Below are 27,486 nucleotides of genomic sequence, written 5' to 3'. Positions count from 1 at the left end.
GGGAATAAAATTCAGATTCTGCCTGAGAAGCCAAGTGGGGTTTTCCTGATATCATTTCCTAATGCTTTGAGCTCATCCAAGTGCTTTCATTATTTTTAATGTTGCTATGCTATTTCTGCATCAGAAATATATAATTGAATGTAAGATAGTACACAGAGATTTGCTCTTTTTTTTTTTTTTTGAGATTTGCTCTTTTAAAATTAATTATCCACTTAAAATGTGCTTGAGTTTTTGTAGATGAGCGTTTAAGTCCTTGGAGAATAGATATGTAATAACAATTAAAAGTTATTGTTTACAGTTTGTTACTAATGATAACAAGTTTATATGACAGGCATATAGTCAGTCCTTTAAGTTTTTAGATTTTTTTTTTAACGCAGACTATGTTAAAACAAGTAAAAATTGATCACAATTTCTGTTTCCTGGACGATTAAGAGGGAAGAGTATACCAAATGTCTGCAAGTTTGTTACCTTGCTTCTCTCTAAAGATGTCAGTGTTTGGAAACGTCATGTATAGACTAGGGAATATAGTCAGTAATATAATAATTTTAAATGTCATCAGGTGGTAACTAGATTTATTGTGGTGATCATCTCATGATGTATATAAATGTTGAATTATGTTGTATATACTTAAAACTAAATGTAACATTATATATCAATTGTACTTCAGTTAAAAAAAATGTCAGTGAACTTGGGCCAATTCATTAGTGTAGGACAATATGATGTGCTCAGTCCATCCTAGGCTCACAGAGTGGGAACGTTCTGTGTCCTGACTGTGTTGGAAGGTGGTGAATAAGGTGCCAGCAAGATTCGAAGGTCAAAAGAAAAGATCTTTCAGTTACTGTATACAAGTAGGCATCATCTCAGTCCTGTTCAACTCTTTGGGACCCCATAGGCTGTAGCCTGCCAGGCTTCTTGGTCCATGGAATTTCTCAGGCAATACTGGAGCAGGTTGCAATTTTCCTATTCCAGGGACTCTTTTGTGACCTAGGGATTGAACCCAAGTCTCTTGCATCTCCTGCACTGCAGGCAGATTCTTTACCACTGGCACCACCTGGTTCGGTCTCTGGGTTGGGAAGATCCCCTGGAAAAGGAAATGGCAACCCACTCAGTATTCTGTATGCCTGGAAAATTCCACAGATAGCAGAGCCTGGTCTCTGCTGTCTATGGGATCGCACGACTTAGCGACTGAACAACAACATGGTATATAGAGTCCATGGGGTTGTAAGAGTTGGACATGACTTAGGGACTAAACCACCAGGAAAATTATAAACAAAACTGCATACACACAAAAATAAAGCTGTAGAATGATCCTAATACAGAGAATTGACATTATATTCATTCTCCACCGACAGTGCAGCTGGAGAGGTCATCGGTCAAGTCCTTAGATACGGGCAGAACTTCCGCCTTGGGATAACAGGAGGATTTGATGACAGAATGGTGAGTCATCATGTTGCATGTCTACTGGGACCAGTCACTTTTGTTTCCGAGTGGGCTACTGGCTACTTACTGAAGTGGACAGAGAACTCTACAGGTATGGGCTCCATCTCTGGTCTCATTATAGTATCAGACTGCAGCTTTTCCAAGGCAGTTTTGGGCCAATTCTTTGCTTCCAACCTCATGGATTACAAAAATACATCCTTAAAAGCTAAAGAGTAAGAGGGAAAAAACCCTTTTTGCAATACATCTGGTAAAAAGCAAAAATTCATACCACCTCCACTTGTAAGTTAAATGATCAGGTTATATAATAATAATCTGACAGCTTCTTTTTTAAGTGAAAAAAGGTTTATTCAGGGAGATACACACTCCATAGGCAGAATGTAGGCCATCTCAGAAGGTGAGAGGCCCTGACAGCTGTTTAATGTCACCCATGTAATGTATTTGCATAAATCAGGGAGCATAAGTCTTTGATCCTTACCTCCACCCTGGGGATTCAGACAAATATGAATTCCAGCTTTGATGCATACCTATGGGATGGGACTTTGGGTTAAGTTATTTAACCTTTTTGCATCTTGTCTATAAAAATGGAGGTTATTATACCATGTTGTTGTTGTTTAGTCACTAAGTCGTGTCCGACTCTTTGTGACCTCATGAACTGTAGCACACCAACCTTCCCTGTCTTTCACTATCTCCCGGAGTTTGCTCAAGTTCATTTCCGTTGAGTTCGTGATGCCATCCAACCATCTCATCCTCCGCCGCTCCCTTCTCCTCCTGCCTTCAATCTTTGCCAGCATCAAAGTCTTTTCCAATTATACCTTACTATATGTGTAGTGCTTCACATACATTAACTCATTTATTCCTCCCAACAAGTCTTTAAAAATAAGGACTATTTACCACAGTTTTACTGATGGGAAAACTGAAGCACGGCAAATTAATTGATTTTGTTCCAAGTCACATGTCTACTAAATGGCAGAGCTGGTGTTAATGTAACATTTTTCATTGAATCAAAGATTCCTTTATTGTTTGATGTGGCATCATCAGCATCATTTTTATTTTTGTACCACTAAGAAATTAATGCTGGCAGTTACACTCTGAAACATCATAGATGGTAAGCTGCAGCCTGATTTTATTTTAAGTTTTTGTTTCATATTGGAGTATAGCCGATTAACAATGCTGTGATAGCATCAGGTGATGGTCAGAGGGACTCAGACATACATAAATATGTATCCTCTCTCCCCTAAACTCCCCTCCCATCTGGGTTGCTACATAACATTGAGTGGAGCTCCCTGTGCTATACAGTAGGTCCTTATTGGTTATCCATTTTAAATATGGCAGCGGGTACATGTCCATCCCAAACTCTCTTAATTATCCCTTTCCCCCATCCTTTCCCCCACCTCACCTCCCCCAGCAACCAGAAGTTCATTGTCTAAGTCTGTGAGTCTGTTTTGTAAATAAGTTCATTTGTATTGTTTCTTTTTAGATTCTGCCTATGAGTGATATGTGATATTTCTCCTTCTCTGTCTGACTTTACTCAGTATACAATATACAAGTCTACCCACAATGTGCAGCTGAATTTTTTTGGTATTAGTTTACTTTTAATAATAAAATTCATTGATGTAATTAAATTCAATCTAATCTTAATCAATCCTGACCACACATAAAATTCTTTTCTCAAGCTTCCTTTTTCATAAACTTCCCCGTGTGCAGCCTGATTTTAAATGTGAAAATTAGAGGAAATATCTCATCAGAGAGAGGACAGTAAATCATCACTGTTTTATCGAGAGAGGAACCCTACTAACATTTTGGCTTATTTTATAAAGGGAAAATCTTAAAATGTAGGGAAGATCACAAGCACTACAACATTTGGATATAATTTTTTTCTTTTCTTTTCCCTTTCTCTTTGTTTTCCTGCTCCTTCTTTTCCTACCTCCCCCTTCCATCTCATCTCTCTCTCTCTTTCCTGTAAATCATCTATTCTTTGCCTGTTCATTGCCTTAGGCTTTAATATCTGCTCTTTCACAGATGATAAAAATGTGCCATGTGTGTTGCTAGTATTTCCTCTCTTTTGTTGCTTGGCTTTTAAATTGTATCTGTTCTAATCTCTGTTTGAGTCAAACCTATCAGTGCTTTTCTTTGTAATTCCTTCCATGGCTCAGAGCCTTTGAAGTCTGCTCCAAAGATGTGATAAAAAGAGTAACTTGTATTAATTTTTAGATGTCTGAACTTAAAGTATTGCTTAAGTTTATTCTTTGATCCACTTGGGATTTATTTTGATCAAGGGCTTAATGTGAACATCTAAATTTCCCCCAAATGACTTGTTGGTTGTATCTGTGTTATTTCTTGAGTAATTATCCCTTTCTTCACTGAAATGTGCTCCGTACATTATTACATATGGCTGTTTCTGAGCTTCTTATTTGGGACTGTTGAACTGAAGTTGTCTATTTTTTTATTCCCCGAGTGTAGCTTTATAATACAAATTTGAGGACTTGTAGGGCTAATTCCTTCTTTGAATTATGTTAGGAATTAATCTTTCAGTTAAATATAGTAATAATTTTTTCAAGTCCCTCTGCCCCTGTAGGGGGGAATATCACTTGGTGTTTTGACTGACACTGTAAAATTAAGTACATTCACCTATTTAGTAGCTTTACAGTATTTGTCTTCTGAGATGTCTGTTTCTTCGATTATACTTTTCTTTCTTTGTTTCTTTGTCTTTTTTTCGTTGGCCACATTGTGAGGCATGTGGGAATCTCCCCCAAACTGGAATTGAACCTGCACCCGCTGCAGTGGGAGCAGAGGCTCTTAACCACTGGAGCAACAGGGAAGTCCCTATCCAATCATTCCTTTCTACATCTCAGTAAAGTTTTGTGCTCTCCTTCCCGTAGATCTGACACTGATCTCATCAAGGTTATTATTTGATATCTTCTATTTTGGAAGCTATTAAGGCAGGTCCTTTTGACAGTTGCAGTAAAAAATAGAAGAAAATCATTGATTTTTTTCTTCTCATCTTTGATGAAACCACTTACTCATGAATTCTAGTTGCTTCTCTTGTGACTTCTAGGTATGCAGTCATCTCATGGTCAAATTATGACAATTTTATCTCATCCCAAGTTCTCATACCTCTTGTTTCTATTTCTCATCTTTTAATTAGCAAGCCCTTTCAAGATATTTATGAAAAATCTGGTGATGGTGGCCATCTAGATTTGTTCCTGATTGTCTTAATATTTTTCTTTATATGAAAAAAGCAACATTTGTGGCTTGAGATGTATATTATTTTCGATTATCTCAGAATGGCATGGCCATTCTCCCCATCAGCCAGGCTGAAGCCACAGTACATCTTGGACTTATCTTTCTTTCCCACCCGCATACAGCTCCAGTTGCTAGGTCCTATGGCTCTTCCTTCATAATGCAGTCTGGTCCATCTTTGCATTCCCGATGCCACTTCCCATAGCTTGATCCCTTCAGTCTATCCTGACTTTATCCCATACTGGCATGATGCTCTCAGATTGACCCTTTAAAAGGTCAGCTCTTCTCACCTCCCATCTGCAGTGAAAAGTCAGTAGTGCTCCCTCTTCCCACCTCCTAATTGCCCTCTGCATTAAGTGCTGCTGGTGACTGGCATTTAAAGCCCTCTGTAATATGTCCCTGGGGCTTCAGTGGTGGCTCAGTGGTAAAGAACCTGTCTGCCAATGTAGGGGACGAGGGTTCCATCCCTGGGTTGGGAAGATCCCTTGGAGATGGAAATGGCCACCCACTCCAGTATTCTTGTCTGGGAAATCCCATGGACAGAGAAGCCTGGCTTGCTGCAGCCTATGGGGTCATAAAAGAGTCAGACACAACTGAGCAACTGAACAACAATATATCCCCTCCGTCCTGACCCATGCTCATCCCCTCTGGCTCCCTGGCAAAATATCACCTCCTATTTGGGGTCTTTCCTGAGCCCCTGGGAGAGCAAGTGTTCCCACCTGTCCCCTCTTGTAGCTCTTGGCATCCCTGCTGGACACCATACCTTACAGATGCTTCCATTTCAATCCTCTCTCCTGTTAGTCAGGAAACTTCTAGAGGGCAGGAATTCATTTCCACCTTCCCCAGAGTGCTTCATGCCACAGCTTTGCATAGAAAAGATGTTTAGTGAACAGTGATCAAAATATGCAGAAATAACTGCCAGGGGCAGGGTGGAAGGTGTATTGGTAAACAGCTGACCAGGAACTAACGTTATGGACTTTTTAGCAAAATGGGGTGCTGCAACGTTAAAAAGTCAGCCAGAGAGCTGACAGAAGTCTCAAGTGTGGACATCAATTCCAGAGGGGCTGAGGCCCCCTTGGAGGCTTACATATGAATATCAGCTGTGCTGGTGCTGGTTTTAAGCGCATTCACTTCACACAGTACATTTCATGCAGCATTATTCGTAATGAATAAAATACCGATCCAAACCCGATGCCCTGAGCAAGAGGAGGAGTGCAGAAGAAGGAGAAGGAGGCTAGGTTTGGTATTCAAAGAAAGGGAAAGCAGTTAGAGGTGATTCGAGGGTGAGTGGTCTCAGCCTCTGAGACAGCCTTTTTGAGATAAAGTTGAGTGTCCTCATACGATCAGTAAGAGCAGGGCTTTTGAAAACTGCTTTTGAACACACTGGGCTTCCCTGGTGGCTCAGACGGTAAAGAATTTGCCTGCCAGTATAAGAGACCCAGGTTCAATCCCTGGGTTGGGAAGATCCCTGGAGAAGGGAATGGCAACCCATTCCAGTATTTTTGCCTGGAGAATCCCATGGGCAGAGGAGCCTGGCAGGCTACAGCCCATGGAGTAGCACAGAGTCGGACATGACTGAGCGACTAACACTTTCATTTTTTGAACACACTGGCTGTGCAGCTAGTGAACTGTTGCTTGCATAGATATGATAGAAAACATCTGCTTGCTGTCCTTTTCAGTTATATTTATCAAGTGACCACAGGACCCTTCTGAAGTCATCCAAGAGATCCTGGCTCCAGGAGGTGTTCCTGACGCATGAGGATTCCTACCTGAACTGCTGGCAGGCTGCCTTCCCTCATCCCCAGCTTCGCCTGGAGTACGAGGGCTCCCCCGTCCCGGTGAGCACAGCTGTATGTGCCGATGCTGTGAAGTGGCTGCGAAGCATTCCTGTGTGTAAGATGGAGGCTTGTCAGGGCTCTGATGGCTCCCGTGCCTTATGGACTTTTTCACTCTGTCTCTTTTTCATTTCTTTTAAAAAATATATTATTTATTTATTTTTATTATAAATTTTTTTTTTTTTTTTTTGCTGCACTGCATGGCATGTAGGATCTTATAAATAGTTCCCTGACCAGAGATTGAACCTGTGCTCCCTTCAGTGGAAGCACGGTCTTTTTTTTTTTTTTTTAAATTTAAATTAGAGTATAATTTCTTTATAATATTATGACGATTTCTGGCATACATCAGCATGAATCAGCCATCAGCCATAGGTATACATATGTCCCCTCCCTCTTAAACCTCCCTCCCACCTCCCACCCCATCCCACCCCTCTAGGTTGTCACAGAGCACTGGGTTTGAGCTCCCTGTGTCATACAGCAACTTTCCATTAGCTCTCTATTTTACATATGGTAATGTATATGTTTCAATACTACTCTCTCACATCATCCCACCTTCTCCTTCCCCCACTGTGTCCACAAGTCTGTTCTCTTTGTCTGTGTGTCCTTTGCTGCCCTACAAGTAGGATCACCAGTGTCATCTTTCTAGATTCCATATATGTGTGTTAATATCTGATATTTGTCTTTCTCTTTCTGACTTACTTCACACTGTATAACAGGCTCTAGGTTCATCCACCTCATTAGAGCTGACTCAAATGGGAAGCACAGAGTCTTAGCCACTGGACCACCAGGGCAGTCCCTTGTTTTCATTCCTAACTCAAGTTTGGGAAGTACTGTTTTCCCCGGTGGCAGCATCCTGCCTCAGTGCTTCTCCATGCTGACTGCACATACAGTCACCCACACAGCTTCATAAAAATGCGGAGGCCCAGGCCCTGCCCCTGAGATGAGGCTGAGAACCACTCCCCTGACACTGTAAAGATGCTGCTGCTGCTTTCTTTCAGGCCTCTGTTAAGTCCTCATTTCTACTAAGTCAGATAGATTTATCCATTTTATTCTTAATGGATTATGCATTTGGTGTTGTAGATAAAAAATCTTTTTGTTTTTTTCTTGGGTGCATGGCTTGTAGGATCATAGTTCCCTGAACAGGGACTGAACTTGGGTCATGGCAGTGAAAGCCTGGAATCCTAACCACTAGGCAACCAGGGAGCTCCCTAAGTCCTCACTTCTAAAGAGCCTGGGTAATCTGGAGGAGTGAAGGACAGGGCAGGGCAGCCACCAGGTGAGCACAAGGCTGGCTGTTTTCTCAGGAGTCTGGGCCCTGCGGATGGCAGCAGAGTTCTGGATGGGGAGGCAGGTGCAGAGGTGCAGAGCTTTTCAAGTACCAGAGGCTGTGCTTTTTGCTTATGAGACATCAGGCAGATGAAGACCGAGGGGTCATTAGAAGTTATTGGGAGAGTGCAGACTTATAGCCAGGAAGGACTTAAAGAGCTGGCCATCCAGGGATTTCCAGTTACCAGCCACTCTGGATCTACCCAATGCAGTGGGCTTCTCTCTCAAGCTCCACAGCCGGACCCAGGTTTGCAAGGGTCTTTTTTTTTTTTTAATATTTATTTCCCTGCACCAGATCTTAGCTGTGAAATGTGGGATCTAGTTCCCCGACCAGGGATTGAACTGGAACCCCCTGGATGAGAGTGCAGAGTCTTAGCCAGTGGGCCACCAGAGAAGTCCCTGCAAGGGTGTTTCTCCCAGCATGGAGAATATCCACGTGGTCCACAGTGATGCATGCTTGACAGATTTCTACTGGCCTTTGCCAAGCTTTGTTCTCCTTGAAATTGCCTCTCATCTCCACAGTTTAAACTGTCAGTATCTCAGCTTCAATATCTATAAAATGAGGACATATGATGATGTCCAACTTATGAGGTTTTATGAGGATTAAACAGTTAGTACATTTACCATGCTTATTAGAAAAGTAGAAAGAAAGAGACTTCCCTGGTCGACAAACTAAGACCCCACATGTTGTGTAGCATGGACACATTTTTTTTTAAAGTGCGAGAAAAGAGTGGATAAAACTGATTCGCTTTGCTTGCACCTGAATGTAGTGCAATATTATATGTAAATCGACTATGTTGTTGTTCAGTCTCTAAGTCACGTCTGACTCTTTGCCAGCCCATGGATTGCAGCATGCCAGGCTTTCTTGTCCTTCACTACCTCCTGGAGTTTATACTCCAATAAAAATTTGAAAAAAGAAAAGTGCCTGGCTCAGAGGGCACTCCCAAGCGTTCACTGTTGTTAATTTAATGGTGGTGGTGGTTCTGTTGCTGTTGTTAGGTTAGATAGGTTGTCAGGCACCAGGAGTTTGTTTCTCCATCGCTAACTCAAGCCACAGCCCGAGGCAGGTCTTCGAGCCTCACTCAGACACCTCTGCAAAATGGAACACTTCACACCTGTCCAACTTCCACCCACATATCAATGCCCTTCAGTCAGGAGCACCTGGGGTTGAATGAGTCAGCTTTATTTCTTGTCTCAGTGATGGAGAACACGCACCACAGGAAACGGTGGGGCGTCTCAGTAAAAGACTGTCAGGAAGGACAAGCTACAGAACTGGGGCTGTGGTGGGAGAGTTTAGGGAGGGTCTCAGGAAGTGGGCTTGGGTGCCGTCAGGAAGCAGGTGTGTCTCAATGCATCTTATCTATAGAGGGCAGGCCAGTGCATGGACAAAGCTGTCCTGAGTAAGGAAGCTGCGGTCACTCCTGTTCTCTGAGAGAGGAGGACATTTGGTATTTTGTGGTTTGGACAGTGCTCATGGTTTTGCTGTGTTCAAACACAGTTACACAGTGGTCTTCTTTCTGTCTTGACCCATCGTGGTCACAGCATGGCCTTGTCTGATGTGGGCATTGTGTGAAATTAATTATATTCCACAAGGGAACACTAAGACATAGCTGGGGGTGCCAGCCCAGCTCCTGGGTGTCAGAGCTGCTTTCTCACATCTCACACTGCCTTAAGCTTACATGAGTCAGGATTTTGAAATAATAAGTCTTTTATTTTCTAATTATAAACAATGTATGCTCACTTACGGGAAGTCAGAAAAGGACAAAAAATAATAAGAAAATTACCAGTTGTTCCACCTACCAGAGAAAGCCACTGTTATCTTTTCTTTTTCCATGTCTATGTTTTCTGAAAATTTAATTTTAATGTTTTTAAAAAATTAGGACATCAGGAATATTCTTATTTTTTCCACTTAAAAACACCACTGACCCTATTTCCAATTGTCAGGGATCTTCTCCAAATTGACTTTAAATGATTATATAATGTTCCATCATATATGTATTTATAATAATATATTTACTAATCTATAAAGGTTTGACTTCTAGGTTATTCCATCTCTCTCTCTTGCTCGCTGTCTCTATCTATATCTGTATCTATATCTTGGGGGAGTTGTAATTTACTTAGTTCTGCCTTGCTGTAGCAAAACTTTGAAGTGATGGAAAGACCAGTGTTACAGCTTAGTTTTATTTAGAAAGCAAAGGAAAATACATCCTTGAGGCATGAGGGCGGATTGACCCAAAAGACTCAAAGAGAAGAGAAGTCCCCCCCCGTCAAGTTTGGCTCCTCTTTTTACATGTTTCTTTCTCCTCCCCCTGGGCCTGCCCTATGTAAATTGAGCTAGCCAGGAGAGCTGTTTGTTTTACTTGAGGTCCTCACTCAAGTCCTGGACCTTCCTTTGTTCTATTTTTGCGAGCTTTTCCCTTGTTTGTCTTTCAGCCACTGCCATTCTGGACTCTTTTTTTCCTATTCTAACTACCTAACATTGCCCCCTCAAGAGATGGGAGGCCCAATTCTTTGGGAATAGGGGCGTTGAGGTCTCTCTGGCTACTTCCTGCTGAATTGGGATTGCAAGGGGCATTGGGCCTCCCCCTCTTTCTAGTCTCAAGCCTCAGAGTCCTTATAGTAGTGTCCATCTAAGGGTGAATGATATTTTCTATGGTCAGCTGTAGTTTTATATATCCTTGTTGAACTGGCACTGCATGTTATAGTGTGTTGACTTGGGCAGAGACAAAACGGGTTAGACAATTGATAATACATGGAGCAATCATAAGCAGCATCAGTATGGTGATGACAGGGATTAGTAAAGGCATTAGCCAACTTCAAATTCCCCATCGCCAGAAGGATCCCCCAAAGAGAGATTGTAGTGACCCTAACTCTTTAGCTTGTTCTTTGAGATCCTGTAGGATCTGAATGTTTTTCTTGAGGACTGTGAGACTTTCTTTTAACTTAGCTGGAGGTATTTACCCAGAAACAACATGTCTCATTCAAGATGGCTCAAGTCCCTCCTTGTTCAGGGATCAGGAGATCTATCTCCTGTCTGCTTTGGAATACAACCCCTGCCAAGCTGTGTTGGCTCTTTAGCACTATCCTGAGAAATCTTATCCCCAGAAACTTAATTTTGGGGGTGTTCATTAGAATGGCACTCGTTTGCATTTCTGAATAGGTATCTGAGATCTCCCAGGAACTCACAGGTGTATCGAGTGTCCTCTTCTGTTTTCTTCCACGGCTTGACTTGTGAGTAGTGAATCCAGGAGTCATGGTACCTTGACTGCTGTGGGGATAGAAAGTGTTACAGGGTGGAGGCCCTTCCATGTGGGCTGGAGTTGAGCCTTTGGTGACCCATCTGCCAGACTTTAATTAGGACTTGAGTCCCTGGAGCATATAGTGGTGACTCCTTAGATAGCATATTCAAAAGCAGAGACATTACTTTGCCAACAAAGGTCCGTCTAGTCAAGGCTATGGTTTTTCCTGTGGTCATGTATGGATGTGAGAATTGGACTGTGAAGAAGGCTGAGCGCCGAAGAATTGATGCTTTTGAACTGTGGTGTTGGAGAAGACTCTTGAGAGTTCCTTGGACTGCAAGGAGATCCAACCAGTCCATTCTGAAGATCAGCCCTGGGATCTCTTTGGAAGGAATGATGCTAAAGCTGAAACTCCAGTACTTTGGCCACCTCATGCGAAGAGTTGACTCATTGGAAAAGACTCTGATGCTGGGAGGGATTGGGGGCAAGAGGAGAAGGGGATGACAGAGGATGAGATGGCTGGATGGCATCACTGACTCGATGGATGTGAGTCTGAGTGAACTCCGGGAGTTGGTGATGGACAGGGAGGCCTGGCGTGCTGCGATTCGTGGGGTCGCAAAGAGTCGGACTCGACTGAGCGACTGATCTGATCTGATCTGATCTGACACCCCACAAGCGTATATCCTGTTGGAATTGCCCAATGGCCATGGTATAAAACTGGAGGGACTGAGCCTCTGGATTGAGGAAGAAGTCATTGACATAAGCAAAGGTCTCCCATATAGCATCCCATAAGGACTAAGACCAACCTGTTCCTTATGGGCAATACGGGTGCAGAGGAGAGCTATTGGTAAAACCTCCTTCCATCCCAGGGAGGTCTCCTGGGTTATCTTTTTTATCGCTGATTTTAAGAATTGGTTGGCTCTTTCTACTTTTCCTGAAGACTGAGGCCTCCAGGCACAATGGAGATAATAAGTAATGCCCAATGCTTTAAAGACCCCTTGGGTGACCTTAGAAGTAAATGATATCCCATTGTCACTTTGTAATGACCTGGGCAGACCAAATCTCAGAATGATTTCATGGAGCAGTTTTTCTACCACGTCATCAGCCTTCTCAGTCCGGGTGGGAAAGCCTTCAATCCATCCTGTGAATGTATATATCATGACTAATAGGTATTTATACCTTTGAGAAACTGGCATCTGGGTGAAGTCCATCAGTCAGCTCTCTCCTGAGTAGGTCCCTTGTCATTGGACGGACTGGGCCAGCTGGGGTCTTTGAGCTCCTTGGGAGTTGTTTAATTGGCAAGTGGGAAAAGAGGAAACTACTTGCCTTATGTTCATTTGGAGGCCTGTTCCTCTGAAGAACCTTTCTAGTAATCTTTGGAGGGTCTTCTCCCTTAAATGAGTGATGGCATGTAAGGAGTTAACCAACTTCCATTGGCAGTTCCCAGGGAGAAAAAGGAGTCCCTCCTTTTGGAACCACCACCCCATATGATCTTGAAAGCCCTCACTCTTAGCTTTAAGAGTCTCACCTTCAGTATATGAAGGAGTTTCTGGCAAATTAGTCTGAGGAACTAAGGTGGCAACCCCTATTAGGTCAAGCCTGATCCACTGCTTGGTTCCCTCATGCCACTTCCGTCCTCCCTTTTTGGTGTGCTTTAAAATGGGAGACTGAAAATTCAGTGGGCAGATGAACTGCCTCTAAGAGCCTAAGGGTTTGATCACCATATTTGATTGGGGATCCTCGGGTGGTCAAGTGGCCTCTTTCTTTCCAAATAGCAGCATGTGCATGTAGCACCAGAAAGGCATACTTGGAGTCAGTGTAAATGGCTACTCTTTTTCCTTTTCCTAGCTCTAAAGCTCGAGTCAGGGCTATGAGCTCAGCTAATTGCGCTGAAGTACCTGGTGGCAAAGGTTTAGCCTCTGTGGTCTCAAAAATGGAGACTACTCCATATCCAGCTCTTCTTTTTCCATCCAAGACAAAGCTGCTTCCATCAGTGTACCAGATTTCCTCAGGATTGGTCAGTGGATCTTCTGACAATCCCTCTTGGGGTTTTGTCCAGTGGTCCAAGGTTTCTAGGCCAGACTGAAAGGGGAGATAGCCCTCGGGGGCAGGCAGGAGGGTGGCCGGGTTAAGAACCTCACAAGGGGATATAGTCAGGCCTGGATTTTCCATCAGCATTACTTGATATCTGAGGATTCTTTGATCAGGCATCCATAAATGGCCTCTCCCATTTAGGAGTTGTTTCACTTGGTGACTGGTAAAAATAGTTAATTTGCCCCCATAAGAGAGTTTTAAAGTATCTTCTATCAGGATTGCAATAGCTGCAAACTTTCAAAGGCAGGGAGGCCAGCCTCAGGTGGTTGGGTTGAGCCTCTTCGATGAGTAAGCTATAGGCTAGGGCTGAGGTCCCAACCTTTGAGTTAACACTCCCAAGGCTATTCCTTCATTTTTGTGGACATAAAATTGGAATGCTTTTTCTGGGTCTGGCAACCTCAAGGCAGGTGCTTGAGTTAAGGCTTGTTTTAGTGTAGCCTCTGCCTTCTTTTAAGGAGTTCCCTACATCAGTGGGATTGAATCATCCCGTCCCTTCAAGATTTCGTATAAGGGCTGGGCAATTAGACCATAGTTGGGAATCCAGATTCTATAATACTCAATTAGCCCCAGGAAAACTTGCAGTTGTTTTTGAGTCGTAGGGGAGGGCAACTGAAGGATTCCTTGTATTCAATCAGAGGACAGCCTCCTGGACTTGTGTGTAATCTGAACTCCCAGGTAAGTGACCTTTGTCTTGACCATCTGTGCCTTAGCATTATATCCCCTCTCTGCCAAAAAGTTTAGAACCTGAATTGCATGTTGTTGGGCATGTTGTAGGAAACATGGAAGATGAAGGCCTCAATATCTAGAGAGATTGGATATGATACAGCATTCCTCTCCCAAAGGCCAGCTGTTTTATGGTTGTCCCTCCAGAAGATTGTAGAGGCAACATTGTGGGCCTGGACGGGACTCAGGAAAAGAACATGAAACAGGAAGGAAGGGGGTAGGGTACAACTTTTGAAAAAATGACATAGCCAAGGGCATAACATAAACCGATTAAAATAAAATGGATCAAAGATGACAAGTCAAATTCAACTAAACCTTGATCCTCAGTCTGTAAGCTAAATGACACACCCAGAGGTGCCAGGACAGTTCCAAGGCACTGTCAAAAGACGGAGGAGTGGGTGTTTCCACAACTGTTGGGATGATCGCCCCACTCATTAGCATATGAAATCACCCAGCTTGAGAAAACTAGCCACGCCACATTCCATGGCCTCTGCACTTGCACTCTGCAATGGGCCACACCCTGTGGAGTGTGCTTCTCTCTAAATCCACACAAATCCACCTCTTACCTATCACTGTGTCTCTCACTGAATTTTTTGCAATGAGACATCAAGAGCCTGAGCTTCATTAGGTCATAAAACCAGGCACCATGGATTTTGGTCAGACTCAAGTCCCAGTCGGATATAACAGAGTGACTAAGCATAGCACAGAGTCCCTGCCACATGGGTTTGAGTCCCAATCTTAGGTAAATGGTTTCAAACACAACTTTCAGAAATGGAAAGATGATGACCTGCCCAATACTTTGTAAGCAGTGGCATAGATGGAGAGAGAAGCTGAAGGATGGGAGGGAAAAGCAGTGGGAAAAATGTGCCGAGGAAACCCCTTCATAACCTGCCAGAAAATCTGCTAAACACCTGACCTGTGCTCACAATTTTCATTGGCCTGATCCTTGGCACAAAGAAGATTAAGGACAGAAGAACCCCCACCCACTTGGGCAACAGCTACTAAGGCACAGCATATAGTAGACCCTTTGGGACACCCTGGGGCACCCACTGCCACTCACCTGTTCAGGGGGGGTGGGGGGGAGGTTGAGGAAACAAGAAATGAGAGATTGTAAAGGAATTAAGATTTTGTTAGCCAAATGTCCTTCCAGCCATAGGGGCGAGGACTTCCTACCCCAACCGAAGGTCTCCTGGAATCTGAGACTGAGCCGCTTGAGCTTTCTGCTGAGTTTGTTTTTGCTGTCCTGGTTTCCAGCATGTTGGGCTTCTTGTCACTTCCCTGCACTGGGTTTTCTTCACGCTCAGCTTCCAACGCAGGAGCTTTTGTCGAGTTGGGCTTCTGCTGTGCTTAGCTTCTGCCTCATGGGGGTCAAGCTGAAATTGTTTGAGCCAGGTTAAATCCAAGTCACGGCACCATCTATGTCGGGGGAGTGTGTAATTCCCTTGGTTCTGTCTCGCTGCAGCAAAAATTTGAAGCGACAGACAGACCAGTGTTACAGCTCCGTGTTACAGCTCAGTTTTATTTAGAAAGCAAAGGGAAGTACATCCTTGAGGTGTGAGGGTGGGTTGATCCAAAAGACTTGAAGAGAAAAGTCCCCCTGTCATGTCTGGCTCCTCTTTTTATATGTTTTTTTCTCCTCCACCAGGCCTGCCCTATGTAAATTGAGCTAGCCAGGAGGGCTGTTTGTTTTACCTGAGGTCCTCACTCCGGTCCTCGGACCTTCCTTTGTTCTATTTTTGTGGGCTTTTCCCTCTGTCTTTTAGCCACTGCCATTCTGGACTCCTTTTTCCTATTCTACCTACCTAATATATATATATATATATATATATATATATATATATATATATATGATTTTGAAATTATATGTCTTTTATTGAAATAATATATCTTTTTGTTTATTGTTTATATATTAAAAAACAATATATGTTCATTTATGAAAAGTAAGAAAAGTACAAAAATAATATGAAGACTATCAGTTGATATATATATCTATAAGACTACTGGGCTTCCTTGATGGCTCAGTGGTAATGTATCCGCCTTAAATGCAGGACACACAGGAAACGCAGGTTTGATCCCTGGGCCAGGAAGACACCTTGGAAAGGAGGGCAGCCCACTCCAGTATTCTTGCCTGGAGAATCGCATGGACAGAGGGCTACAGTCCATAGTGTCACAAAGAGTCGGATATGACTGAAGGGACTTAGCATGTGCACTGGCATATAACTACTATATGCTGCTGCTGCTGCTAACTCGATTCAGTCGTGTCTGACTCTGTGCGACCCCATAGACAGCAGCCCACCAGGCTCCCCCGTCCCTGGGACTCTCCAGGCAAGAACACTGAAGTGGGTTGCCGTTTCCTTCTCCAATGCATGAAAGTGAAAAGTGAAAGTGAAGTCGCTCAGTCATGCCCGACTCTTAGTGACCCCATGGACTGGAGCCTACCAGGCTCCTCCGTCCATGGGATTTTCCAGGCAAGAGTACTGGAGTGGGGTGCCATTGCTATATATATATATATATATATATATATATATATAGCATATATACTATATATAGTATACAGTATTATATATGTATATAATATATAAATAACTACTTGTAATCTTCATGTTATTTTACTTATTCCATTGTTTATATTATTTATTCCATTATTTGGTAGTGATTTTCATATACACTATATATAGATCAGAGAAGGCAATGGCACCCCACTCCAGTACTCTTAACTGGAAAATCCCATGGACGGAGGAGCCTGGTGGGCTGTAGTCCATGGGATCGCTAAGAGTCGGACACGACTGAGCGACTTCACTTTCACTTTTCACTTTCATGCATTGGAGAAGGAAATGGCAACCCACTTCAGTGTTCTTGCCTGGAGAGTCCCAGGGACGGGGAAGCCTGGTGGGCTGCCATCTATGGGGTCACACAGAGTCGGACACGACTGAAGCGACTTAGCATTAGCATATATAAATACTTTATATAAATGTATTATATATATATTACATATATATACACAATATTTCCAAAGTCTTGCCTTTAGGAAACTGAAAGCCTTGATTCATAATTCAAGTAACACACTTTCTTTATCTTTAAAGGCAAACACCAAGATTCTTATCACTCACTGCCACACGAATCGCGGGCTGGTGGCCCACCGGCATCTTTTCCTAAGGTACTGTATAGCAGGGTACAGCAAAATGTCATGCTGGAGGGTGGAGGCTGTGAATATAGGCAAGGAAGTCAATTTAAAGAAGATGGCCATGCACACAAGTCCTTGGATGACGAAAAAATATTACCACCTAGAACTTTGATGGTGTGAAAACTTCCCTTAGAACCCCTTCTATTATGCAAGTCCTTCCCCACAGAGGATTTTTAGCTATCATGGGGTCCTATACACCTTGTCCTTGCCCATATCTGGTGAGTCTTGCTGGCAAACACGTCCTGTTTTAGAGAAACTTCTTTCCTGCAAGGGCTTTATGTAGCACTCTGCTGAACTGGGTGTTTTGAGATGAATTTAACAGCTTACTGAGGGTTGTAATTCCATTTCCAATCTGTGTTAATTCTTTCCTGCCCCAGAACCTATTTTGGACAGGAAGCAGAGGTCGCTGCTCACACCTATCTGGATTCACACAGAGTTGAAAAGCCAAAGAACCACTGGATGTTGGTGACTGGGGCTCCCAGGAAGGACTTGTCCACCATGTTGGACCTGCCCAAGCCTCCGGCAGAGGACACCCGAGCCCTGGAGCAAGAGAGAGAGCAGGTTTCGGACCCAGGGGCCAGAAGCACACCCGATGCACGTGGCTGTGTGCCTCAGTGCACACTTCCAATGTAGCTGTGTGGGAAATCAACCTTGTATGCCTCAGGCTATTCTTAAGAAAGGCAAAGAGCTCTCCGAACATTGTATTAAACAAAGACTCTATTCAGACTATTGAATTAACAGTGGAGGTCTAGGACACAGGAAAAAAATTGCCCTGGGCAATAGCTCAGAAATTGCATTTGAAGGTTACCGGATGACATTCCTTTGTTGATGAGCAAATTCTGAAGACTCAGCTTCCTATATTTAGATCCTCTGTAGCAGCAGCTTCTACGAGGGCTGTGTTACTTTTTAAAGCTATGTCTTTGCAATAAAGTTATCAGAACTTTACTGAATTTCTGGCTCCACTCTCTTTATCCTAGCCCTGCACAGTGTAGTAAGAAATAAAAAATGGGTAGCTGTGGACTACTGTGGCATTACATTAAACATTTCCCTCTTGTATTTCTGTGTCTTCTTTTAGCATGGGGGAATCAAGACCTCTGACCAGTCCTTTATTTTGTAGTGATTTTCATATTGCAGAATCTCCTTATTTCTGCATTGTCTTTGAAACCAGCACATTAGTTGTGGCATTCACGTCATCAGACAAAATAAATATGTATCTTTCTATGTGTTTGTCCATCTACTATTCATTCTTTGTGGAGTACCGAGTACCTGTAATGTGTAAGGTATTATAATGGGTTGAAGAGATGCCCGACACAGGAGGTTAAGATGAGAGTTATGGCTGGTTAGCCTAAAAATCCCGTCAGCCCTCACTATCTGCAGTTTCGCATCCGCAAATTCAACCAACCGCCCAACGTGTAGCATTGATACTATGTTTATGATACGCGGGTGGTTGAACCTGTGGATGCAGAACCCGCATATAGGGAATCTGGCTTAAGGAACTTGACTGTCCTAGGATTTTGGTGTCCGTGGGGGCCCTGGAACCAGTCCTCAAGGATACCGAGTGACGACTGTGTGCCCAGAGGCAGAAAGTAAGTCACAGGTTATATAAATGCATTTTAAATAAATGCAGCTTCAAGCCAAAGGGCTTGACTGTTTTCCAGGAGTCAGGCATTACCCTGTCTATTGCAATACAATAGGAGATGTGGCGATGGCACCCCACTCCAGTACTCTTGCCTGGAGAATCCCAGGGACGGCAGAGCCTGGTGGGCTGCCGTCTATGGGGTCGCATAGAGTCGGACAAGACTGAAGCGACTGAGCAGCAGCAGCAGGAGGTGTTTCTGCCCTTGGCTGTGCACTGAATTCACCTGTAGAACTTTAGTAATGAATGATGCCTGGCCCTCGCCCAGAAGTTCAGAGTGAATGTCTGACCCAGCAGGGAGCCTGGAGCACCGACCCGAGTGCTGGAGTGTGTTTTGTTTGGTTGGTGCCCAGTGATGTGCAGAAAAAACTGCAGGTTGTTTAATCATTTGTCTGTCATTCGTGGCTGCATGTATCAAGTTATTTGAATTTTATTTGGAAGGTAATGGCCAGCGTTTTGCTTTAGAAAGATTATTAAGGAAGCAGCAGGGAGTGAAGGGGTCCCTGGGGAGAGATGAGGCTCTGAACTGAGGCAGTGTCAGGGAAGGTGGAGAGAAGGGGATGGGTTGGAGCAGGGATCCCCAACTTCCAGGATCTAATGCCTGAGGATCTGAGGTGGAGCTGATGTAATAGCAATAAAGTGCACAACAAATGCTTGAGTGCAGTGGAAGACTCTGTGCTTCCAGTGCAGAGATTGTGGGTTCAATCCCTGGTTGGGGAATTAAGATCCCCACCCGCTGCATGGCAAAAAAAAAAAAAAAATGTAAAGAACTCTTATAAGTGAAAGAGGAAACCACAATCATGCCATTAGAAACACAAGGCAAAAGGCGTTAACTGGAAATTATATGAGAAATAATTTAAGCCTTCAATAAACATTTCAAAGTAAGTTCCAATGAAGATAATGAGATGCCTTTTTTTTTTTGTCTTCTCCTGAAGAAAAGCAGTGATAGAATTAGAGTGTCAGAGCCTACAGGGACCAAAGCTGATTAGTCTCACCATCAGTTAAGTCCTTTGGAGAATGGAAGTAACTGGGGTAAGATTCATACAGATGCTGAAATCTCCTGGATGGATCTAGATGGCCTTATGCTAAGTGAAATCAGTCAGACAAAGACAAATGCAGTATGATCCACTTACAGATCAGATCAGATCAGATCAGTCGCTCAGTCGTGTCCAACTCTTTGCAACCCCATGAATCACAGCACGCCAGGCCTCCCTGTCCATCACCAACTCCCGGAGTTCACTCAGACTCACGTCCATTGAGTCAGTGATGCCATCCAGCCATCTCATCCTCTGTCGTCCCCTTCTCCTCTTGCCCCCAATCCCTCCCAGCATCAGAGTCTTTTCCAATGAGTCAACTCTTTGAATGAGGTGGCCAAAGTACTGGAGTTTCAGCTTTAGCATCATTCCTTCCAAAGAAATCCCAGGGCTGATCTCCTTCAGAATGGACTGGTTGGATCTCCTTGCAGTCCAAGGGACTCTCAAGAGTCTTCTCCAACACCACAGTTCAAAAGCATCAATTCTTCAGTGCTCAGCCTTCTAAAACAACAGAATGGGAAAGACTAGGGATCTCTTCAAGAAAATCAGAGATACCAAAGGAACATTTCATGCAAAGATGAGCTCGATAAAGGACAGAAATGGTATGGACCTAACAGAAGCAGAAGATATTAAGAAGAGATGTCAAGAATACACAGAAGAACTGTACAAAAAAGATCTTCACAACCAAGATAATCACGATGGTGTGATCACTGACCTAGAGCCAGACATCCTGGAATGTGAAGTCAAGTGGGCCTTAGAAAGCATCACTATGAACAAAGCTAGTGGAGGTGATGGAATTCCAGTTGAGCTATTCCAAATCCTGAAAGATGATGCTGTGAAAGTGCTGCACTCAATATGCCAGCAAATTTGGAAAACTCAGCAGTGGCCACAGGACTGGAAAAGGTCAGTTTTCATTCCAATCCCAAAGAAAGGCAATGCCAAAGAATGCTCAAACTACCACACAGTTGCACGCATCTCACATGCTAGTAAAGTAATGCTCAAAATTCTCCAAGCCAGGCTTCAGAAATATGTGAACCGTGAACTTCTTGATGTTCAAGCTGGTTTTAGAAAAGGCAGAGGAACCAGAGATCAAATTGCCAACATCTGCTGGATCATGGAAAAAAGCAAGAGAGTTCCAGAAAAACATCTATTTCTGCTTTATTGACTATGCCAAAGCCTTTGACTGTGTGGATCACAATAAACTGTGGAAAATTCTGAAAGAGATGGGAATACCAGACCACCTGATCTGCCTCTTGAGAAATTTGTATGCAGGTCAGGAAGCAACAGTTAGAACTGGACATGGAACAACAGACTGGTTGCAAATAGGAAAAGGAGTTCGTCGAGGCTGTATGTTGTCACCCTCTTTATTTAACTTATATGCAGAGTACATCATGAGAGACGCTGGACTGGAAGAAACACAAGCTGGAATCAAGATTGCCGGGAGAAATATCAATAACCTCAGATCCACTTACATGTAGAATCTAAAAAACAAAATGAAAACAGATTCATAGATACAGAGAAAAATGGGTGGTTGCCAGAATGGGAGGGGAATAAGGAACTGGGTGAAATAGGTTTTGGGGAGTAAAAGGTACAAACCTCCTGTTATGAAATAAACAAGCCACAAGGATGTCATGTACAGCATTAAGGTCAAGAATATTGTAATAACTTTGTATAGGGACACGTGGTGATCATTACATAATGCCTACAAATGTTAAATTGTGATATAGTATACCTGAAACTAACATAATATTGCACATCAACTATATTTCAATTAAAAGGAAGGAAGAGAAAGAAAGGAAGGAAGGAAGAAAAGAGAGACAGAGAAAGAGACAGAGAAAGGGATCGGTCTCACCTGCATATTTAGTCTTGCAGTTTTCCAAAGCGGCCACAAGATGTCAGTGTTAAAAACACTAACAAGTCAGCTGCCCTGGCTCAGCAGTTGAGCTTAATTTCAAAATATAAGGGAGTTTCCAGTTTTCAAAAATGTAGATTTAAAGAGGGGAAAAACCATAAAAGCACTGCAGTTAGGGTATCAGTTCATTTTTTTCCCTTGTAAAAGAAATGGAATACTAGGTGAATGTAAAGTCTTCTTTTAAAAAACAGCATTCCAAGGGGTTGTGCCAGGGGACGACCAGGTTTGAATATGGCCCCTCTGGGACTGTATATAGACATTCCATCTGAAATCTGGACTTCTCCCCAGGAAACTGTGCTAAGCACCCAGGCCTGGGACCCTGGGGTCTGAAGCTTCCCTGAGTGACAGCAGTGTGATGTCCAGTCATTCAAAGCCCTTTATGCTTCTCTCTGGTCTTCCTCCTTGCCAAGCCTCAGTGTTCTCTGCTGGACTCCTGACTTCCTCTCAGACTTGTTTATAAGATTAAATGAATTGACATAATGTATTCTTATGAATGGCAGGAGGATAATAAGTTATAAGACTCGCGCTGGGGTCAGAGAACTTAGTGAGGAGACTAGTCACTTCAGACTTCCCAGGTGGCTCAGTGATGAAGAATCTGCCTGCCGGTGCCGGAGACACAGGGTCAACAACTGGGCAAGAAAGATCCTCTGGAAAAGGAAATGGCAGTCCACTCCAGTGTTCTTGCCTGGGGAATCCCATGGACAGAGGAGCTTGGCGGGCTACAGTCCATGCGGTCACAAAGAGTCAGCCACGACTGAGCACACATGCATGCATTGGTCACTTCCTAGGTGTGTGACCTTGGAAGTCTCTGTACTTCTTTGAGGCTCCATTCACTCATAGGTGAAAGAATGACTAAAATGTCCCCCATCTCATAGGCTTGCTGTGTGATTGTATATCCTGAGCATCCAGTGTCCCATCCAGCACCATGTCAGTCATCATATCAATTATCATGGTGACTTGTGCCTCTCCTGCATCTCTGTGCTCTTTGTGTGCTGCCTGTCATTGCTGCATCCTCATTTTTAAGTATTTGTCTCCTCCACATGACTGTGAACTCTTCAAATACAGAAACTGCACGTATGCATACGTAATTTTCATCTCTGTATCCTCAGTGTTCATGCTACTAAGATCTTCCCCCCTCACTTCTCCCCAGTTGACAGGTAAATGGGTGAAAACTTGGAGAGGTAAACTGAATTGCCTGGTGTGCGTGCTCAGTCATCAGTCACTAGATTATGTCTGGCTCTTTGTGACCCCCTGAACTGTAGCCCATCAGGCTCCTCTGCCCATGGTATTTCCCAGGCAAGAATACTGGAGTAGGTTGCCATTTCCTCCTCTAGAGCTGCCCAGTATTGCACACAAATTGGCATTCCCTCTGCCTTCCAGTTCTGCATTCAGAGCTGCTTTAAAGGTGTCCTCTGAAGGGGGCCAGGAGGACCAAGGCTGCAGGGCACGATTGAATGAGGGAGAGGGTGAACGTAAGGCGGAGCTCGCCGCTCCAGAGCTGTTCAGTCCTGGCAGCAGGAAGCAGTGGCGGGGTGTGGAAAAGACTAGGAGCTGTCATGAGGCGTGATGGCACTACAGGGGACTTTTCTCAGCAGAGGGCAGTGCTCAGTTTCCTGGGCACCTCAGTCTGCCTTGGCATACTTGGGGGTTCAGCCCCCAGCTGCATTTTGCAAGCCTGGAGGGGTAGTATGTGGCTTCATCTTGAGTACCAGCTCTGGGGATGCGTCAAGTCTCTCTGGAGCCCTGTGCTGAGCAGGATGGGGGATGTGTCCAGTCTCAGTAGAGAGAGCCCTACAGATATCCCAGTCTGTATAGGAGGGGACTGTGGGCCATGCTGGGCAAACATGCCGTCTGATAGATCAGAATTCCTGCATCTTCTCCAGGCCTCCCAGAGCAGCCAGGCTGCCTGTCATTGGTTTGGGGGTTCTGTCGGGGGCACTGAGTGCAATAGGCTGATCTACCCAGGATTCTGCCCCGAACACTGATACCAAGGTCTCCAAACTCTTAATTCACTGCAGCCAGGTCACACACAGACCCCCACTCCCCACCCCATCTCCTCCCCCAGAGGAAGGGGAGACAGTGTCTCTCCATGGCCGTGTCCCCAGCTGTGGGGCCAGAGCTGCCTCCCTTCCTCCCCCTGCAGCGTCGTCTCTCAGCTCTGTTATTGTTGGCTGGTGCGAACAAGGCTGAACATCTGCCAGACATCTGCTCACGTCTCCTGTGAGTGCTCCCAACAGACGGGCAGGAAGCGGCGCTGCCCTAGACCAAGGTGCCAGGGGCGACGTGTGAGCCTCTCTGGGACGCTGCCTGGCCTGCCTGGGGCTGGTGGGACCCCTGGGGTCTCTGGGGGCTGGCCAGATGATGGGAGAATTCGGGGATCTGCATTCTTCCCCTTTTCCCCAGAAGGGACAGTACTCTGGTCAGTCAATAGAAGAGAGGGGAGGAGAGGGCAGATATGTTAGAAACTGTCTCCGCCATCCTGGGGAGGCAAAGACAAAACAAACAGGCTTCTACTCCTGGGATGGGTGTGGGAAGAAGAATGGCTTTCTCAGTGCTCCAGGAAATAGACCTTGAGAGAAAGATGTGAGTGCAGGTAGTTTATTTGATGGGAATCTCTTTGAGATGATGGGAAACAAGGAAGTCAATAGAAAGTGCTTTATTAAGCAGGTGTCCTTGGGGCACCTGAAACACCTTCCACAGAGGAGCCAGAAAGGCAGCCTCATCTCCTCTGTGGGAGGTGAGCACAGGGGGAGATTTCTTTTTCACCTCCCCTCGGCCATTGTTGAGGGCTGCCCCGAGGCCATCAGCTTCCTGACTTTTCTGCCTGCAGCAGGGAGTGGGCTGGGAGCAAGCTGCAGGTGCAGGGGCTTCAGTGCTGTCAGTGGGAAGCCACCAAGGGGGTGGGCAGGACGCAGATGGTCCCTGCCACTAGGGCAGAATGAAGGTCAAGGATGAGGCTAGCTGGGCATTGACGTAGCAGTGGTTCCTCTTTCCTCTCCTCTCTTTTTCTAAGTTTTTTTTTTTTTTAATGTGGACCATTTTATAAGTCTTTATAGAATTTGTTACAGTATTGCTTCTGTTTTATGTTTTGGTTTTTTTGGTCGTGAGGCATGTGGGATCTCAGCTCCCTGACCAGGGTTTGAACCCACACTCCCTGCGTTGAAAGGACAAGTCTTAACCACCGGACCACCAAGGAAGAGTCCCCCACCTCTTTTTCTTTCTCATTCTCTCTGCCGCTGTCACTGTGAGCTGCCCATCTCCTCCCTCCCTGCTTCTCCCCTCTCTCTCTTGTCATCCCCTTCCCTCTCCCTCTCTCTGTCATCTCTCTGACTCTCACCTTTCTGTTTGTATCCACCTATCCTCGGTTTTACTTGTTGTTTATTATTCAGTCGCTAAGTCATGTCCGCTTCTTTGCGACCCCATGGACTGCGGCACAGCAGGCCTCCCTTGTCCCTCACTATCTCCCAAAGTCGGCCCAAGTTCATATCCATTGACTTGGTGATGCTATCTAACCATGTCATCCTCTGCCGCCCTCTTCTCCTTCTGCCTTCAATCTTTCGAAGCATCAAGGTCTTTGCCAGTGAGTTGATTGTATGCAGGTCAGGAAGCTACAGTTAGAACTGGACATGGAACAACAGACTGGTTCCAAATAGGAAAAGGAGTACGTCAAGGCTGTATATTGTCACCCTGCTTATTTAACTTTTATGCAGAGCACATCATGAGAAACGCTGGGCTGGAAGAAGCACAAGCTGGAATCAAGATTGCCGGGAGAAATATCAATCACCTCAGATATGCAGATGACACCACCCTTATGGCAAAAAGTGAAGAGGAACTAAAAAGCCTCTTGATGAAAGTGAAAGAGGAGCGTGAAAAAGTTGGCTTAAAGCTCAACTTTCAGAAAATGAAGATCATGGCCCTGGTCCCATCACTTCATGGGAAATAGATGGGGAAACAGTGGCAACAGTGTCAGACTTTATTTTTGGGAGCTCCAAAATCACTGCAGATGGTGATTGCAGCCATGAAATTAAAAGACACTTACTCCTTGGAAGGAAAGTTATGACCAACCTAGATAGCATATTCAAAAGCAGAGACATTACTTTGCCAACAAAGGTCCGTCTAGTCAAGGCTATGGTTTTTCCAGTAGTCATGTATGGACGTGAGAGTTGGACTGTAAAGAAAGCTGAGGGCTGAAGAATTGATGCTTTTGAACTGTGGTGTTGGAGAAGACTCTTGCGAGTCCCTTGGACTGCAAGGAGATCCAACCAGTCCATTCTGAAGGAGATCAGCCCTGGGATTTCTTTGGAAGGAATGATGCTAAAGCTGAAACTCCAGTACTTTGGCCACCTCATTCAAAGAGTTGACTCATTGGAAAAGACTCTGATGCTGGGAGGGATTGGGGGCAGGAGGAGAAGGGGACAACAGAGGATGAGATGGCTGGATGGCATTACCAACTTGACGGACAAGAGTTTGAGTGAACTCCAGGAGTTGGTGATGGACAGGGAGGCCTGGACTGCTGCAATTCATGGGGTCGAAAAGAGTCGGACACAACTGAGCGACTGAACTAAACTGAATCCTGAACAGAGAAGGGATGGGATCATAAAGGGACTTCATCCTGTCTCTCAAGGGCGGGCCCTTCTTCCTGTTCTAGGGGACTAAGTATTTCCTCCCTGTCCCCTGGATGAATACTCGAGTCTCTTCAGTTCTAAAGTGTCCTTTAGCTACTCTGTGTTGCTGAACACTTAAATATGGACTCCAGTTAGCAGTTAAAAAGTCATTTTTCACAGATAATAATCAAATTCTGGACTTGATGGAAAATTGAGCCCGCCTTCTTCTCCCAGCTTGGCCCCTTGCTGGCAGGAGGTCCCTCGCTAGGTCTTCTCTCCCATCTTACCCGCTGCACTTTCTGACCCTTTTGGAGTAAGAGCATGGGGGGAGAAAAAGAGATCAGAACATGAGAAAACTTCTTTCCTGATAGTAAGTGCTAAGAGACCCAGCTTCTTTGTTCTCCCATCTTGGCCAGTGGCCATGATGAGTGTTTTTCTTTTCCTTCTTCTTTTTTTTTTTTTCTGACCACACCAAGAAGCACCTGGAATCTTAGTTCCAGGGATGGAACCCATGCCCACTGCGGTGAAAGGGTGGAGTTTTAACCCTGGACCGCTAGGGAAGTCCCAGTGAGCATCTATCTTGAGGATGTTATCTCCGGGCATATCTCCCACTCCTGGGATCTTTTCTAGAGTTTTCCATGGAAGGCAAATGCTCTCAGTCCCTGGGAATCCCCCATGTTTCTGAGTCTGTCCTGCTGAGGTCTGTTTACTCTTCCAAGACACCTTTTCTGGACAGGACTAAGATGCCCACGTTCTTTCTCTGATGTGATTGGCTTCTAGTTCACAGGATCAGTCATGGATTCTTCGAGTCCCAGCAAATTCTAGGCACACAGACCTGTCCCAGTGCAGCCACCTATGTTTAGTGGTCATGACAGCTTCCCTTGGCCTTCTAGGCAGAGGTAGTCCCTTTGCTCTCCCCCTAGCACAGCAGATGGTCTTCCCTGGAGGTGCTCGTGGTAAAGAACCTGTCTACCAATGCAGGTAGATGTAAGAGATGCAGATTTGATCCCAGGGTTAGGAAGAGCCCCGAAGGAGGGCCCCCAAACCCACTCCAGTATCCTTGCCTGGAGAATCCCATGGACAGAGGAGCCTGGTGGACTACAGTCCATGGGGTTGCAGAGAGTTGGACATGACTGAAGTGACTTAGCATGCAGGCAAATTTAAAGTATTACTACCATATCCCAATGTGACCATTAAATACATAGGACTATTGGGAGAA

General features: G+C 44.6%; 1 protein-coding gene across 5 annotated transcripts in view; it reads left to right on the top strand.

The window, feature by feature from the left end:
* The window catches only part of CFAP161 (cilia and flagella associated protein 161), a 51,730-nt gene extending 33,699 nt beyond the window's left edge, over positions 1–18,031 (top strand). For 4 of the 5 annotated variants that reach the window (XM_086364203.1, XM_086364207.1, XM_086364202.1 and 1 more), the window contains 4 exons: positions 1,353–1,437; positions 6,360–6,518; positions 16,981–17,054; positions 17,459–18,031. In XM_086364203.1, coding sequence (XP_086220329.1) covers positions 1,353–1,437; positions 6,360–6,518; positions 16,981–17,054; positions 17,459–17,714 — 574 coding nt within the window. In that variant the 3' untranslated portion in view covers positions 17,715–18,031. The remainder of the gene's footprint in view (positions 1–1,352; positions 1,438–6,359; positions 6,519–16,980; positions 17,055–17,458) is intronic. The other variant, XM_086364204.1, reaches the window with a different exon arrangement.
* The last annotated feature ends 9,455 nt before the right edge of the window (positions 18,032–27,486 follow it).

The sequence above is a fragment of the Bos grunniens genome, chromosome 21 (assembly GCF_055505025.1).
Source record: "Bos grunniens cultivar Pamir isolate PY7600 chromosome 21, Bosgru_T2T1.0, whole genome shotgun sequence".
NCBI classification, from domain to species: Eukaryota; Metazoa; Chordata; class Mammalia; order Artiodactyla; family Bovidae; genus Bos; species Bos grunniens.
The sequence above is the reverse complement of the archived record's forward strand: the minus strand, read 5'-3'. Positions and strand labels throughout refer to the sequence as shown.